The sequence below is a fragment of the Bacidia gigantensis genome (genome assembly GCF_019456465.1).
Source record: "Bacidia gigantensis strain McMullin 20006 chromosome Unknown contig_245, whole genome shotgun sequence".
Lineage (NCBI taxonomy): Eukaryota > Fungi > Ascomycota > Lecanoromycetes > Lecanorales > Ramalinaceae > Bacidia > Bacidia gigantensis.
The window spans coordinates 1,724,194-1,742,132 of record NW_025408601.1 but is presented as its reverse complement, the minus strand read 5'-3'; the positions used below and the strand labels follow the sequence as shown (position 1 = coordinate 1,742,132).

General features: G+C 50.2%; 3 protein-coding genes across 3 annotated transcripts; 2 read left to right on the top strand and 1 right to left on the bottom strand.

Moving 5' to 3' along the window:
• Nucleotides 1-5,663: 5,663 nt before the first annotated feature.
• Nucleotides 5,664-10,020, bottom strand: NTE1 (phosphatidylcholine and lysophosphatidylcholine phospholipase; the record flags this gene model as incomplete). Its single annotated transcript, XM_044814106.1, has 3 exons — nt 5,664-9,691; nt 9,747-9,952; nt 10,004-10,020. 3 exons carry the CDS (start codon nt 10,018-10,020, stop codon nt 5,664-5,666), a joined length of 4,251 nt encoding a protein of 1,416 aa, XP_044669407.1.
• A 3,060-nt stretch (nt 10,021-13,080) lies between these two features.
• Nucleotides 13,081-15,243, top strand: KY384_005606 (uncharacterized protein; the record flags this gene model as incomplete). The annotated part of the gene is made up of 1 exon (XM_044814105.1): nt 13,081-15,243. One exon carries the CDS (start codon nt 13,081-13,083, stop codon nt 15,241-15,243), a length of 2,163 nt encoding a protein of 720 aa, XP_044669406.1.
• An 827-nt stretch (nt 15,244-16,070) lies between these two features.
• KY384_005605 (uncharacterized protein) lies at nt 16,071-17,531 on the top strand (the record flags this gene model as incomplete). The annotated part of the gene is made up of 1 exon (XM_044814104.1): nt 16,071-17,531. The coding sequence occupies one exon, from the start codon at nt 16,071-16,073 to the stop codon at nt 17,529-17,531; it is 1,461 nt and encodes a 486-aa protein (XP_044669405.1).
• Between the last annotated feature and the right edge of the window lie 408 nt (nt 17,532-17,939).

Here is a 17,939-nt window from a genome sequence, read left to right as displayed (position 1 = left end):
AGCTCTCGCAGTACCGGCGAGTCTACCACACGATATTTGAGAACCATTTGCTGAACTCTTTCTCGTGTAAGAGAATTTCTTTCCAGATCTTTGCAACCTGAACAAGTTCACCAAGAAAAACGGTCATCGCAGCGACCTGAGTCCCCAAGTCTGTCACACTCGGAGCTCGAACCAGAAACTTCACCTCCCAAGACGAACTCAGTTTTTAAGGTTGACATCTAGCACAGGGTAAGAAGCAAGAGCAATGATTTACCCTTCATTCACCAACGAAGTTTAGACAGCAGAAAGATGGTCCCACATACCAAGTTTGCTGTTTCGAACCGAGCGAAGGCAAAAGAGAACCATCAGGAGTTCGAAGCGATGGTCGTTTTCGCTGATCTGAAGGGACGTCTACTACCGAAGAGTTACTTCATACAGACAATAGTAGGTCATCTGGCTTACTCATCCTACCTATCAAACCCAAATGCCGCATTCTCGGTTACCTAGTCCATAGCACCGGATTGACCCCGTATAATCGGCACTCCTGGCGCGGCTGGTTCACAACGACGATACGTCTGAGGCAATAAATACCTGCAGGCGCCGTCATATTGATGTATGTTCAATGCACCATACCTGTTAGGGGTTGGGTTCGAATGGACAAACTTTGGGAACTTTTGGCACCATTTGAACCACAGTCATACCTATCCTCAACTAGCAATGCCACAGAGTACCGAGAATCTTCCAAAGTACTGGTCCTGTCGTGATCCCGAAAAGCACAGTATCTCGCAGCATCGACTCCCCGTATGACCATGATTTGATCTACCGGGATCGACTATCCACAATCTTCTCTGGTATTCCTTTCTCATAAACTTTTAATACCTCTGGACTTCTCACAATAGCCACCATTTGATAGAAGCAAGAAAACAGGTATCAATAGGACCTTTGGGCTTCATGGACCGGCTCAATGCGCCAATTATATTTCTTCTAAAAATATATACTGATTGACTTCACGAAGTCCATCTACCTATACCAAGATCATTAAGCGGTCCGCAAAACTTGTCAGGCGATTGGTATGGGACTTCCCTTTGGTATTGAGGATTGGCCGCTCATCAGAAGGATGATTCTTTTCGCCGTCCACTTCTCGCTTGAGGTAAGCAGCCAGTCGACATGGAGTTAGTCACTACTCATTACTGTCCATTGCTCGAAGAGAGAGAGAGAGGTAGATCGGCTATTATGCCTCGTACTGGTTGGCAGTACCAGCAAACTGCTAGATGCCCAAATCGCGAGCCTTATCTTAGTCCAAGGAAGTCATTCATATGGATGCTGCCTACGCTCAGTACCAGACCAATTCCAAGCATCTCTCTCCTACCAGTATGGAGAAGACACGAACGACGACGCCGCATCTCGTGGATCGGCGGAAGGAATTCCAAAGTGAGCCTAGCAGAGCAAACATATTCCAGGCTACGTGTTCCACGCAATACCATTACAAATTCTGTCACTGGCAGCACAGTCGACTTCGACGACAAAGAATGTCTTTGTGGGCACAAGTACTCGACTTGACAGTGGCTGTAGCCATCAAAATCTCCGTATTAGGATACCACGCCGCTCTCGAGGTAAATTGGCTCGCTGGACGAGCAAATTGCCAAACTTCTACAGATAAAGTCACGTAGCTGAGGTCTTACAGCGGCATCGAATATGAAATTTCTGTTTATAAAGAAATCAGCATGCAATCAAGCAAGCACTATGTCACTGAAAGACTTGCTTGTAGCAAATTCGCTAATCTAGACGCGATACCTCAGCGCTTTACTACACTTCGCGCAGAACGTCAGCAGGGGGTTCTTATCAAACTCAACTTCGCTTCCCCAATAGAATTGTCGCACGGTCTCTCTCTCATCGAGCACCAGTAAGGCTGCCTAGAATTTTGCTCCGTCAAAGCGTCTCAGCAAGACACATCCGATCTGGCTACGTCTTCATCGGGACGTTCCCCTGCGACTCGCGTCACTGACAGCACAATCACAAGACAGGTAGACTTCGTCGAGTAACAAAGTTCCCATAGGGGTTTGTCTAGTCCTGACTATTGGTAAATTGATCAGTTGGCCAAGTAAGGAGCAATACACCGAAATTCAAGTCAAGTTAATCATTTGACGTGACGGCGGAGTTAAATGCAAAACTATTGCTAGCCATCCAACCTGGATGCAACGGGGCACTCTCTGTGGTTTGTCGTACTCTTCACAACACATAAGTCTCATGGCTTCTCTTTCACTGAACACTACTGATACGGCATATAATATTGCGTTGTTCATCTACATCTGTCAACGAGGCACACATATTCAAGGCCGAATCTTCATAGAGCCTTTGTCTTACGTCGCAGTGACCAATTGCGTGACGTGACTGGCAGCACGACAATGCATAAAGTCATGTCACAAGTGTTCGGCCGCAACGAGATATCGACCGCCTCTACCAGATTACGCCTAGCTGAGGTGCTGCTCCAAGCTGTCGTTCGACGCTCGAAATCGAATGCCAGTCTTCTTACGACGAACTCAGCGCTCCGTCCCCATCGAATGTAGAAGAATAATTCCGAAGTGATTGTAACCAGTTTGGCTCGGACTATGTACTAGCCATCACATCGCCTCCAACGACCTGTACCTTTCACAGTATTTACCAACGTCTGAAATGGTCATGACGTACGAAACTAAAACGTCGTATTACTGCTACGTCCCACGCCTAAACAAATGGCCAGCGATGTCAATAACCAAATCAAAAGCATCACTACTGCTCTGTGTCAATGCCTTCAACCACACTTCAAAGGGCATCAAATCAGTTTACAGAGAACATGCCCTGGTAGCTACAACCGTAGCATGATAAATGCGATAGCAGATAATTACTCACGAGCGAAAGCCCCGATTATGGCGAAGACTTGAGAGTCCTTCTCTACATAAGCAAGCATGCCCCGGCAGTGTTGGTCGTGGATGTTCTTTACCACGATAGAGTGGCTGAAAAGGCAAGAAACGCCATATAGATTTCTTTGCTGCATTCCGCCAGTCCAATCAAGTATCTAAGCGCCAGCGGGTGTTTTTGCAGAGAGATCTTATCCACTGGCATAGAAGTGCAAATCCATGAAAGGAGGTCCAGGGGAAAGCTCTGGCTATGGTCAAGAAGCCAAGATCCTCCCTTATATCAGCGAAGATCTTCTGGCATCATTGGTTGGTTGGTGCCTTCCCTGACACGATATAATGGTTGAGAAAAGAGGAATCACTACCTAACATCCTCTGCTAGGCCCCTAATTATATACCGTAGCAAGAGAATATACACTGGAAGCTTGTTTACTGGCATGAAGAATGCGACAACATTATATTGAAGGTTGTAGCTCGGGCTGGGGTGGAGGGCTCTCTTTCACATATAATCGAGCGGTTCTTGGTACAGTTGGCTAGGTGATACATTCTTTGCCATGATAGACTGGGTGAGGACGGATGATGAAGGACAAATCACCACCTTGCTTTCTTTGTGCGCCACGCAAAATGCACCAGCCAGTTGGGAAACATGCAAGACAATTGTCTCGACAGAGTGCCATACGCCAGCAAAGCCTGGGAAAGCCAGCTTGAGAACATGCACTCACAAGAGGAATGCGACAAAATGGCACGATAATGGAAAGCTCCAACCAAGACGATGCCGTGCGCGACAGGAGGGCACTCCGCGTCTCCTACATTCACGTACGGTTCAAGCGCAACTGGCCCGTTTTGAAGCGACTGGGCTGATAGGACCTCTTGATGTCTGCTATGGCAACGTCAAGCGCATCAAATCACTAGAACCCGAACACTGGCATACGAATTGCGTCAAATACCAATACGGGTGAAAGCTCCAACTAAATTGACAAAGCAAGGGTGAAGATCTTCTGGCATCAATAATTGATCGGTGCCTTTCTTTTCGTGATCAAGTGAATGAAGGGGGGTATCACCACAGCACTTTCTTTGCTACGCTACACCAATTGCGTAAACGTCGTAGCTCAACACCATGCAGCGGAAGTTTGGAGACTGTCATGCAACAAGGTGGAACTCTCTTCAAGTGAAAGGTTCAATCAGAGGAAGCCCGGAGAAGTGGTGACTCTTCGCTAAATAAGTGGGCATCTACTGTCGCTGTCGCTTGGTGTAATCTTTGCCACGACGGACTGGATGATGAGGGAGAAATCACCACCTTGCGTCCCCTGCGACGCCCCGCAGTTCATGACTTAGCAAAAGAACATGAGCACTGGCATGAGGAATGCGACAAACACGGAGCTTGAGGTAAAAGCTATGATCAGGGCGACAGATGAGATATTTCTCTACATGAGAGCGCATCTACTGGCGCTGTTGATTCCTGCCTGCTTTGCCACGACTGAATGATCGGGAAGAGTCATTACCTTGATTTCTCTTCTACACCAACAACGCCAATGGTATCGGGTAGCTACAACTCGAATTTTGGCGTGAGGAAAGCGACAACATAGAAGAGAATATAGGTGAAAGTTTCAACACCGAGAGCAACTAAAGAATCGCGACGAGTCTCTCCTGGCACTATTGATTGATGCATACTTCGCCCCAGTGGAGTAGATGATGGGCGAGAAATCATTACTTTGCTTTCTCTGCCACGCCGGCATGACTCAGCAAGAGAACACACACCTTGAGAACATGAGCATGCAGCGAGAGCTCAAGAACGTCGATATCATACATTGACCTTCAAGTGAAGACTCCAACCTGGGCGTCGAGCGAAAAAGCAAGAATTTCTCTCTGCATTAGCGAGCGTCTTCTGGTGATGTCGTTTTGTACGGGGCATACCTACTTTACCGTCATAGAGCACATGACAAGTAAGGAATCAACACCTAGCTTTCTATAACACCTAATCCTCATTGTGATGGTGTTCGGACAAGCACTTCAAAGGAGTAAGGTCAGACAAACGCTTGTCTTACGGTACGGTAAGGATGATGCTACGATAGATTGAGTAAGGGAGAAATCACCACCTAGCTTTCCATAGCACCTACTCATTCTTCTTCTGCCTCTGGACGCACATTTCTGGGAGTGATATCAGATAGCTACTCATCCTCCGGTGCAGACTATGGCGCGATGGAGTCAATAATAAGGCAGAATCCACCGCAGCACTCCATGTACTAGCTATGTGTTTAGAAAGGTGATGTCTCACATCGAACCATAATCGCCTGAGCACAAAACATCTAGGTCCGTCGGCAATCTTTTCGGCTGAATCACACCTTCAGTCGACTCCTATATCTTTCGTTCGGGCTTTGTACGGTCTTTCGGGCAGTTCGAGGGGTCGCATTATGTAGGGGCTCGCATTTTGATGCTGTCATAGGGTGGATGATGAGCGGGAAATCACCACATTGCTTTCCGTGGTAGCTGTTTGCTTTGCTTAAGGTCGCTGGACAATTCAAGAGCAATCTGAGACAGGAGCTCAGCTTCGGTCTGGTGTCCGGGGGGGGGTATGAGAGAGAGCCGGTAGGGCATTGGCAGGAGCTGCTATGCTGCGGGTGATGCTAGGGTGGGGCAGGATCAGATGGGAACGAGCGTTTGGATCATATACTTATATCTCAATTCTCAATGTCACAACAGAAGCAAATGGGGTATCATACTGGCCCATATCATCCGTACCATCAGCTCCCCCCGTTCAACCTGCCTTTTCCCCCTTCACCAACAAGATATTTACACACTAGCCCTCCTAGGCGCCATAGTCCTTCTCAATTGCCTCCGTTCCTCCGTCTCCTCCATAACAGGCAACAGCCCCTGCTCCCTCAATTTCTCCAAATATTCCTGCCCATATCGATACCCAACCTGATAAATCTCATCAAATTTCCCAAAATCCATCGTTCCATATGGGTCAATCGGCGGTCTCATGTAAAGAACCCCGGGTGTATTCTTTGCTCTTTCCAGCGCATCCACAGAGCTCACGTATGCCAGCCTCGCCTGGATCTCGGACAGGGTAGGTGGGTTCGGGTAGGTAGAGAAAGGATTCCATCGATTCCAGAACGCCCAGGCGCCGGAGAGACTATCGCCGAAGGTTTGGTGAATGTTGTCGTAAAGCGAGCCGACATCGATAGCAAAGACAACATTAGCACCAAGGGACTTCATGTGTGCGACCGTGAGGTTGTCGACGTAGCCGCCGTCGAGGAGCATGCTGCCCTCATCGCAGAGGGGAGGGATTAGGCCGGCGAGGGACATGGACGCGCGAATGTAGCGCCAGACGTATCCTGAGTTGTGGATCTCCATGCGGGACTTGGATATATTGGTAGTGTTGCAATAGAATTCGAGCCAGAAGTCTTCCATTTGGGAGTTTCCAAAGGTCTTGAAGATGCCTCGATTGAATTCATGGCCAGTGGTGTAGGAGGCAGAGGGATAGGTGAGATCGAGAGCAAAGCGCCACATACTGCCCATCCGGCCGGCGAACTTCTTGGCGCGGCCGTACATGGGCACAACGTCAGCGTCGCGAGCGTAGAGGGCACCAATAAATGCACCGATTGAGGTTCCTCCTATGATGTCGACAGGGATGCCGGCTTCTTCCAGAGCACGAATGACCCCGATCTGGGAAATCCCACGCGCGCCGCCTCCACCTAGCACAAGTCCGACAGACTTGCCACATAATCTCCTTGCAAGTCGGTGAAAGTCGCCCTTGAATGGGGTCTCTGCAGAGTAGAGCGGTGTCTGCCTGATTCGCCTAGACGTGTACTTTTGAATCTCGGCTTGTAATACCTGGACCCTTTGCTTCAGAGTAATGCCAAAGCGCCTTGTTTGGGGGTGCACCGGTTCCGAGTTGATACGAAAAGCCATTTGTATGTGATAGTGACCTCCATTGATCCACATGCGATTACGGAGCCACTTGCGCGTCAACCCGGGGCGCGAGTATCTCTCGACATGCAAGAGAACCAATTCCTTTCTCGCAGTAGTCTTCATGCCCAAAAGAAACCTTTCGTATTCGCCAATACTCGGAGAGCCCTCTGCAAGACCAACTAGGAGGATGCAGTCCGCTTGGCTGATGCAAGTCTGAGTCCAGGGAGAGTTGACATTGGTGTCCGCAACATAAAGCAGCATCCCATATCGTTCTTCTAGATCAGCGAGATACTGTGAGAGCTTCAGCTTTCCCATCTTTGAAAAGGCGTGCCGACCGAGATGGTTGAATATAGCAGCTTGATTGAGAGAGGTCACACCATTCACTACACCGATTTGACTCAGAGCTGTCAGTAATCTACTGCCGAACTCGACCACGGGCACCCCCGCAGTGACGGGAAGTACGGCTATAGTGCGTAGATTCATTGTGGAGGATGTAGTTCTATGTCCCTTCGAATTCGTTTTCTCGTTGGTCTGCTCGAAAAGCGGGTCTTCGATGAGCGTGCGCATTCGATTGGCAATGATCTTGGATATCTTGATCGTGATACCAGGATGTTCGAGGGCAAGACTGTTGAAGAGACTTTTTGGAAATTTGGCGACTTCGGTATCCCGTATTGCGTGCAAGGTGGCGCTTCGTCGAGACTCGGTCATTACCTCCAGTTCTCCAATACTTTCACCCTGCCCATATTCTCCCGAAACGCGCATGTCACCATTTGGCTTTTCCAGCAATGCACGGAGCCGCCCATTCAAGACGATGTAGATCGCGTCGCTCTCGTCATCTTGGTGGTAGATGGCCTGTCCAGCATTGATCTGGACCCATTCGAGAGCAAAGTCGATGTTGAGGATCAATCGGGGTAGAAGGCTTGTCATTCGCTTTGCCATTGTGAGTAGCACAACAGGATATTTTTCTACCAAGAGCTCTAGAGACGCTCGAGGTAGAAAGCCGACATAGACATCCGTCTTTGCGCGGACATCGACAAACGAGCGATAGGAGGAAACAGTGCCCACATACCCAGCCAGACCTCCAGGTTTGATCATGAAGAGGCTTTTGCGGGACTGGCGTTTCTTTGGCTTGCCTGTTGATCTCGCGCTCGCATTCGTGGCAACTCTCTGTAGCGGAGGAAGGTTGTCGTTATCCGCGTTATTGAGGAAACCGTTCATCAAAGTCATATCATCCGTAGCTGCATCAGTTGGGATACTCACATCCAGAAACCCATCAATCACATAGTACAAGCCTGGATTTCGTTCGCCTTGTTCGACCAAGACGGCGTCTTGAGGGAAGTAGACGATTTCAAGCTCGTCACGTAATCCGTGGCAGAGATCTTGCAAATTGAGGGGCGTATTTCCCAATGAGTGGGTTGACTCAGAGTCTCCATCCGCTGAGCCTTCATAAGGATCAATGAAGCCGAATGCGTTGGAAAAAGCTGCTTTCTGCCGATCTATGTCATATGAAAACATCCGTGGTGATTGCTGGACTGACTCGACTGGTCGTCTGATGCCATTTTTGGAATCAGTCAGTCCAACAGCCTTCAATATGCATTCAAGGATGGATTGTCGAAAGACGTCATCATCGTCATTTGACTCTTGCCGCTGGGCTTGCATTCTGTCAGGCTCTAGCGCGGGCTTGATGTGTGGTCTCTCCCGTCGTCCCAGAGGACTTGAGGAACTTTCCGCTCCTGGTGGTGATACTGGCCTGAAGTTGTTGCCATTAGGGGCCTTCGACCCAAACCTGGAAATCTGGATATTTGTAAGTAGATCACCCGCGCTGACGCCAGGTTCATGACTGGGACGTGTGGCTTGTTGCGCGCCAGGCATTGGAGAGCTGTTACGGTTGCTTGAGATTTTGGTCTGTCCACTCAGTGCCTTACGGAGACTTGAGGTAGAGCGCTTCCTTGTCAATGCGCCCGGATTGTGCAAAGCGATGCCCTCCATGCTTTCTTCAGTGGACGAGACACGCTCTTTGTCTTTTGCAAACTTGTCTTTCAACCTATCTAGAGCAGCTCCTCTTAGGTGATTTGGTAGATCGTACGTGGTGTATTCGTTCATGTATTTTTCAGTACGTAACACCTCTGAAGTAAGGCCGAGATATTGATGGGCTGTTGCAAGGGTCACGCGCTGAAGGCGAGTCAATATCACCTGTACGATATGTGCCGTTGCCTTTGGATAAACCCTAGTGAGTCTATGAAAAGCCGTGGCAGGTATAATGGCAATGGTGGTGTCTCTAGTCGCGCGTGCCACAATATCTGGATGAGCAGACTTTGTGCTTGAACGCTGGAGGGGCTTGGGCCGGTCGTGATCTGAGCGCCGGCCTCGATAGGAACGAGATTCAGGATCAAGAGACAGTGGTGGTACTGACGGCAAATCACCATTGGCTGCAGTAGTCGAAGTAGTTCGGCTACGAATAGGTTCCATTTTAAGATTGATTGTTTCGCCGTTGACCTTTGGGCTGCCGTGAGTAGAAAGAGGAGTTGATGGGAAACCTGTGCTGGAAGTGGCTGAGGAAGGTCTTGGTTCATGGTCATCAAAGTGCCGCAGCTTAACATTCTCAGTAAACAATGAGAGTATTGAGAAGAGCGAGGACATGGGTGCTCCATTTTTCACTTCCGTGAGCAGCTGGTAGCCTTGACGTCCGCCTTGAAGATGCTCCTCCTCACCGTCATAAAAGCTCCCTCGCTTGCGATGTCCCGAGTATCCATCATGCTCTTCTCTGTTCGATTTGACAAATATCTGAACCATACCATCTACTACCAGGCAGAATCCTTTCTCTTCCTCAAGCAGCAAGGTTTCTCCAGCAATCAGCTTTCTCGTCTGCATTGTACGCGTAAGTTCGTGGAAGACAGGACGTTCGACTATAGAGCATCAGTGACCTTCTCCTGCCTCTCATCTGACAGGCGCCTCACTCACGATACCCAAACACTTTGATCGCGCTCAGAAACTCATCGAGATAATTTGCCAGCCCAGGCTTCGAGTCGCCTTCTTGCGTATCGGGGAAGAGGTCGAGCTGAGGCTCTTTCCTTTGAGGTTCGGATGGCAGTCGAGCATACATATTGAGGAAGCGATATCGGACAATCCATGATAGGAGGGAGGCAATCGCGAGGACGATGAGCATCCTGCCCAAGTCAGCAACATAGGACGCAGATGAAGGGAGGGGTTGTGCTCACAGCGTAGTGGCGTTCATTGTGACCGTCAAGCTTGTCGAAAAAAGGGCAAAGAGAAAGGTCGGTAGAGTGATGGTGGAGAAAGTAATCAACCAGACCAGGGCACCAGGTACTGCTTTGGCCATAGCAAACAGGCCATTCCCCAACAAGCCAGGCCATGTGCTATGCTTAATTACATGTGGATTTGGAGCTATGTGTGAGGCTGTGGGTCCAGCCTTTGAAAAGAGTGAGCTGGCGGTTGCGGCGATACTTGAGGACGCAATGGAGGCATCCTGTAAATGTGAATCCATGGCTTTAGGTTGCCCCTCTTTCGCTAGGTGTGCATCACGGCAACAGACCCCCACTTTCCCTCAGCAACATGATTCAGCCGTGAGCATGCAAAGACACCGCTCAGGCGGCCGACGGCAAGAATGCCGCGTTCATTCAGGTCTGCATCTTACAGCGTATCACAGCAAGCTTGGATGACATGTGCAGTACCTAGAGCCGCGACCCTGAGTCTAACCGTTCTTAGACTGCCAAGCCACGACCACACCTGCTACCCGGCAAACAGCTTGAATTTATCCGAATTTGGCACATCGCTTCGGTCTCATCGTCTTCTCGATACAATAGAGACGAGGTCTCCTATAGTGCTGTGGACTGAAGTGGTATGCAGTTGTTGCTTTGATTTTACCCCTCACAAGCCAGCTTCACGCAATCTCAACCTGACCACCTCTTGATCGACCGTGCCATCAGAGCTCTCTACCCTCCTCCTGGGTCTCGCCGTCATCAGCTTTTGGGATCACAACTTTAACAGGATTGAGAGCTTTACCATCTAATAGCAATATTGCATGCGGGGTACCTTTCGGGTGCTAATTACAATCGTCTATGGCGGCCCAAACTTCTGTACCACTTGCACAGCCATTTACGTTCATGTCTGCCTAGCTTTCCATCAGCACCTTCATCAGGAAATCCCGTCTCTTTGGGCTTCGTACCTAGATCTTTGCATTGCATTTTGGCCACCGGACCGGATCATAGCACCTGTCAATTCAGGAATTTGTACCACGTCCTGCAATGATATTCCACGCCTGCAGTAACGCGAGATTTGCATTTGATTCCTTTGGATACTATTACCTAATCACTGCATCATATCCGGCTACGAATTCGACCTCCAATTTGTTGACGAGATGGTTGGTGATTTCTACGGCGGGGAACTGTTGCTTGTTTGCTATTATACTAACACACTGGCGGGGTGCCGGCAGCCGCTTGATGTGTTGACACTTCTTCGTGAAGTCTTCATTTCACCTTTTTACTGCTTTTTGTCACATCCACTTCCGCCTCAAACTTCGGCGAGTGAAGCCGATCGACTTAAGACACCAGACGCGTTGATAAGCTAATGGGACCTGTTGGGCTGCTCTTTTGACCCAGCTGGCCTCGGACTTATGTTCATTCGATCTTCCAATGGTCACAAGGTACGCAACCCAGATTTCGATGTATACCACCCTGAAGTAACGAGACTACTGTAGATAGACCGCTGGACCAGCGCCCAAGGGATTGACGCAGATCGTTGGCGACCTTTTGGCGTCCCTGAGCCTCCTATGACTTCTCATCAACTCAATTCTGACGACATCATGCCCCACGGCAGGCGTTCCGAGAAGAGAGCCAACAGAAATATCCAACGTGACGCAGATTCATGGCATCCCTATGACGTCCAAAGACCTCCACCACTACCTCCTCAGCTGCACACTGACGGCACCATGCGCCACGATGTGCATTCCGGGCAGAGAGCAATCAAACACATCCACCGTAACGGAGCGCTAGTAGAGACTGTGTATCGCTGCGAGAACTTCAACTGTCTAGACGATCATCGTACTCGAGACTGTCCCCTACCCAAGATCTGTAAGGGCTGCCACGAAAATTCACATGTCTGGCCAGATTGTACATGGATTTGTACAAATTGCTGGGCTCGCCGCCACAAAAGTCAGTACTGCTATGATTTCAAGCCTGGTTTGGCAGGCAAGCCAGACGGCTTTCCCAACAAAGAGCCGGCGAACTGGTACGCTTTCCTCTCCAGCACGTAAAGCACAGGCTAAACTAGCAGGCCTCATCCCCGTTCATATTTGACGACAGCAGCTCAAACACGAGCCCAAATTCGAGATTTGGCACATATTGGGCGATTTCGATCGCTCCCAACCCTTGCTGAACTTGAAGCTTTAATGCCTTCCCATGCGCAAGGTGTGACTTTTGAAGCTACACTAAAGCCATTCAACAGTATGGGAAGCTTCATCAACCAAACTCAGCCTGATACAATACGCCACGCAATAAAGTCAGAACGTTCAGATCCTACACCGTTAGTGAGTCCAGCCATAAAGACCTCCACGAAGCCCATGGCTCCAGCAGCCATTCCAGGGCTTTGCAATGCCACGGACAAACCTATCGTTCGTCTTCCCTCGCCGACGGTCGGCGAGAAGAGGAAGGATATTCTTACCTCTCGTGGATCATCCCCGCAAAAGTCTGACACTGTCGACAGTAGTGATTTACATGCAGCGAAGAGGCAATGCTTGAACAATGGCTTGTTGGAGAGCAAGCTTACGGAGCAACGCAGGCTTTACAGCCAGCTATCTGGACACCTCAAGCGCTGACGAACCGGAGACATGATATTGAGGATATTGTCCTGGGGTCCCATTCCATAGACCAAAAGACGAAACTAGACGGGTGAGATGAGAAGTATCCCGCTGGCATCAGGTATGGTCCATGTTAGGAATCAATCTCAATTAGGCGTGCATGAGCTCTTTGTAACATACCTTTCAATGAATCTTCTATCCCAACGAGTTCTCGTCCTGCTCATTGCCAACCCCATTTGACACTCAAATCTGGTTGACCAGTGACAAGATTCTCCCGCATGGCTGAGGTTGTTGCGCTATACTATTTATACCTTACCGTAGTCATTCTCGGTCTTGGCACATTGATCAGGCCTGGGGTGATTCGTCAAATTTTTGATAACCCAACTTTTCACGTTGAACAGATCAGTCTTTTGCTGCTTGCATAGTCACCTTTAGCGAAGTAATATTTCCTTGCCCTGTCTCTACAATGTGTTCTATCTGATGATCAAGCACAATCCCTTCAACATCCTCCGTCAAGGTTGCTCACCGCCGTCGAAGACCTTCGGACGCGCTGCCTTCGCGACCATGAGTGGAAGTGCAGCGCCGGCAAACTCAACCGAGGTATCGTACTGCGATAAACGATACAACGCGATTCGAGAGGGATCGGTAACAATTCTCACTCCTCTTAGCAGCAAGCCTCAAAATGTCTTTTACAACCCCATCCAGCAATATAACCGCGACCTTAGCGTATTGGCAGCAAGGGTATTTGCTGAGGATTTCATACATATAAAGCATCAGAGGGAGCAGAGGAAGCCACAAGAGCCAAAGGGAAGGAAGAGAAAGAGAGGGGTTGATATTGAAAGCAAAGACAACATCAATGGAGATGCTCCCCGGAAAGAAGTTGCAGGAAAAGAGGAAGCAGTACAGAATGAAAGATCTGAAACGGCCACGGTGGATGCCGGTCGCCTGGCACAATCACCTGTCGTTTGTCAAGCTCTCGATGCCATACCTACAGGGCCCAAGCCTAAGCATCAGCTAAGGATACTGGACGCCCTTTCAGCTACTGGGTTACGTGCTCTCCGATATGCTAAAGAATTACCCATGGCAACATCTATCACAGCGAACGACATGTCGCAATCTGCTGCAGATGCTATCAAATTGAATGTACAATATAACGATGTTCAACACATAATACAGACCTCCAGATCAAATGCCGTGGAACATCTGAATCATGCCTCTAGCCATTCTCAAGCCCCTTACGATATTATAGACCTCGATCCGTATGGTACTGCAGCTCCCTTCCTGGATGCTGCCGTGAGAGCAGTAACAGATGGCGGTATGCTTTGCGTCACATGTACAGATGCCGGCGTCTTTGCATCGACCGGATACTTAGAGAAAACCTTTTCACAGTATGGCGGCATACCAATACAAGGACCTCACTCGCACGAAGGAGGGTTGCGGCTTATCCTGCAGTCGATTGCCACAGCGGCCGCTAAGTACGGTATTGCTATTGAGCCACTCTTGTCTCTGTCCATTGACTTCTACGCTCGTGTTTTTGTGCGGGTGCGCCAGTCTCCTAGTGACGTGAAACATCTAGCCAGCAAGACGATGATTGTGTATAGCTGTGATGCAGGATGCGGAGCGTGGTCGACGCAACATTTTGCCCAATCCAAAGAGAAGATTGACAAGAAAGGTAACACCATCTATCAGTTCAAGTCAGCTTTGGGACCGCCATCTGATCCAAAATGTGAACATTGTGGCTTCAAGACTCACCTGGCAGGCCCAATGTGGGGTGGTCCGTTACACAACCCGCACTTCATCCAACGAATTCTTGGAATGCTACCAACGCTCGATGACACGCAGTACGGAACACTAGCAAGGCTGGAAGGTATGCTAACCATTGCACTTGATGAGGATCTCGGTGACTCGATCGAGCCTACGATTGACAGCAGGTCTTCATCGGCGGGGCAAGACTCAGTCAATATTGTAACCTCCGATGGAGGTGTTAAAGACAAGCAGGTGAATGGCATTCCAAACAATGCGGCCGTACGACCTATCCCACCTATGCATGCTTCAAGCCGCGCGCTTCATCCTTTTTTCTTCATACCCACACAACTCGCAGGTGTAATCCACTGCGTATGCCCCCCTGACTTGGCGATCCGTGGTGCCCTCCGCCATCTAGGCTACAGAGTCAGCCGCTCACACGCCAAGCCAGGCAGTATTGTCACAGATGCATCGTGGGCAGTCATCTGGGAGATCATGCGGGAGTGGGTACGACAGAAGGCTCCCAAGAAGAACGCGCTCAAAGCAGGGACTGCCGGCAAAGGGATTATGAGCCACGACCGTAGCGAAGTTGCTCTACGGAAGACCAAGGATAGATTACGGGATGCACTGCGATGTGATGACGAGGAGCAGATCAAAGAGAAGCTGCAAGCTCTCCTCTTTCAGATGGACAGCAAGTCTCGTAACGAAGCATCAAGTGATGGCGCAGTCACTGAGTTGACAGAGGTTCACAAAGAGAGGGTGACTTTGGATGTATCAAAGCTGAAGATTGTCTTCGACGAGCAGCTCGGAAAGCAAGCTCAGGGCAAGAAGTTATTAAATTATCAGCGGAACCCAACGGTCAACTGGGGTCCGATGGTAAAAGCCAAAGACGGGCCTTGAGGCAAATTCTGCCTATCCTGCTGGCTCTTGATTGGCAGTCTTTACACGCTACTGTGCGACATTGGTGATGACATAATGGTCGGGCTCAGGCAAATACTGGGCGCGGCAAACTCGCCCAGAGGCTTTGCGCGCCGACTGCGTGGCATTCAAGCTTTTCAATGTCAACATCGTGGTCCTCTATCTCTCAACCAAATTTGTAGTAGTTTTTTAAATTGTCCTGCGCGTGAGATCCGTGTCCCTGGCGATGGGCAGTCGGCAATACGACTTTGCCACCTGCCGGAGAGACAGCGCCGGCAGCAGGCGGGCCGTAGAAACTTCCGTAGCGTCCTCTCAGCTGAGAGAAACAGACGTCATGATCTGAAAATCTGTGGACCCTGACGACTCCATCTTGACCTGCACATTGGACCTCATTTACAGGCTTACAAGCCACACGAGCTAACTTTACAATGGAGAATAATGGAGGCTCAAGGGTAGACCGGCAGTCTCTCATCGATCTTCCCTCCGCTCATCGCCTTTCGCCACTCTCCAGAAGCTCCCTCGACCGTTGTTGCGTCACCGTTCTTCCACTCCCCGGACAAAATGCATGTTGACATTTGAAAAACTAAGTTACGAAGCGCCTGGTCTGGTCTGGATTGGTCGCAATTGCCGTCTTTTCATCACTGGCAACAGCCACATGGACTACTGCTTGCTTATGGAGCTCTGCAGCTCCTGCTGATGTCGTAGCCACGTCTCCCCACAGTGACGAATGCGAACTTTCGCTACCTATATGATGCTTGCGTCGCCCCTGCACTTTTTGTTTGCGTCCATCCTTTTGCCACTCATTGAACATGCTGTATCACCCTCTAAACGTGGCCGCTTTCGCGTCAGTAGCATTTGCTGCTCCTGCTCCTCAGGTTGCTGGTGGAGGCACTGATGCATCAGAGACTTCTTTCGGTCCTGACTCACAGGTACCCTACTCCAACCCTACCCCGGCTGCTTCACCATACCCACTGGCAGTCGACCAAGGAAATGGCTACAACTCAGCCTCATATCATGGACCATACTCAGGCACACCAACCACCACGGGTGCCGTCAATGGCCCATCGACCGTAGCAGCCTCCATTCCTGCCGGCCCCCCGAATCCAACAGCAACCTACTACAATGCGGATGGTGTTCCACAAAACGCATTTCCTGCGCCATATACACCCAAGGGTGGTCTTGGTACCAATGGCTCGTTGCCACGGTACATGGTTAACAGCGACTTCGACTTCGAGTCCATTGCGCTCGGCCTCTATCAGGAATGGATCGAATTAGATCTCTTCCACGATGGTCTTGCCCGCTTCACCGACGAGCAATTCACCGCTGCTGGTCTCGGGGCCGAAGCTCGTAGTTTCATCGAATTCATGGCAGACCAGGAAACCGGCCACTCCACACTCTTGACGAACATGCTTGGCCAAGCCGCACCCAAGCAATGCGTCTACGACTACCCCTACACCACCGTCCGCGAATGGCTTGACTTCATGCAACGCGTCACCCGCTTCGGCGAGTCCGGCGTCTGGGGCTTCATAAACCACCTCGACTCCCGCGAAGTGGGCCAACTCCTCGCCCAATCCATCGCTACCGAAGCGCGCCAACAGATGATCTTCCGCCAAATGTCCGGCCTCACACCCATGAACGTCTGGTTCGAGAACGGCTGGCCGCAGTCCTGGGCCTGGACCATGCTCGCGCCCTACATCAGCTACTGCCCAGAGAACACGACGCGTCTTGCGTGGCAGAATTTCCCCGTCCTGCATATTCTCAACAACGCAAACATCAACCGCTACTCCCCTAACGACACCGCGCCCGACGGTTCTGAGACTGTTGGCCCCCGTATCGTCGACCCCAGCGCTTCCAACCTCACGTCCGGCAGTTGCCAGAACCTCAACGTCACGGGCTACGGCTGCGGCCCCGCCGTCGCGCACAACAAAAGCGAGCCCCTCTCTTTCCCGGGCAAGCAGGTGTATCTGCAGTGGGAAGCGCCCGGGCAGGCTGTCGGACCTAATAACTCTTATGTTACGTCCACTAGCGCAGGGACGCCGGCGTTTGTGGCCTGGTCGCAGCAGCTCAATCTGACGTACTCGCCGCTGACCGTGACCGGGAATAATAGCGGGTATACGTTCCAGCCCGAGGGGTTCGTGTATGGCAGTGATGGCATCATTAATGGGACGATGGCTGTGCTGCTCACGGATTTGGATCTTTATGTGACGCCGTTTAATGCGAGTATGATCAACCCGCATGTTGTTGCGCTGGGGATGTACCAGGCTGGATAGGCTGGTTGTTGAAGTGCCGCCTAGTACGTCTGTTTTGCGAGGATTATAATACTGGACACCGTTGCATACTAAGAAAAAGCATTTGTACATACATACCAGATCAGAAGTATTAAACCTAATGGAGCCTAGCCCATCTACATTAATACTACGATAGTTACTATTGTCTACGATTCTTCAACCACTACCTACCACCATTCTACACAAGCATCACTCCCCCAAAAAACCCACCTACTCGCTCAATTCACTCAATCCCCCCAGGACGTCTTATGCCACTTCCTCAAATACTACAAATTGATCCACCCACTACACCACCACGACTTCATCTAACAGCCCGCACCTTCCACCTTCCACCTTCCACTCTCCACCTCCAATTCCCCACCCTTCATCCCCACTCCCCACATATTTTAC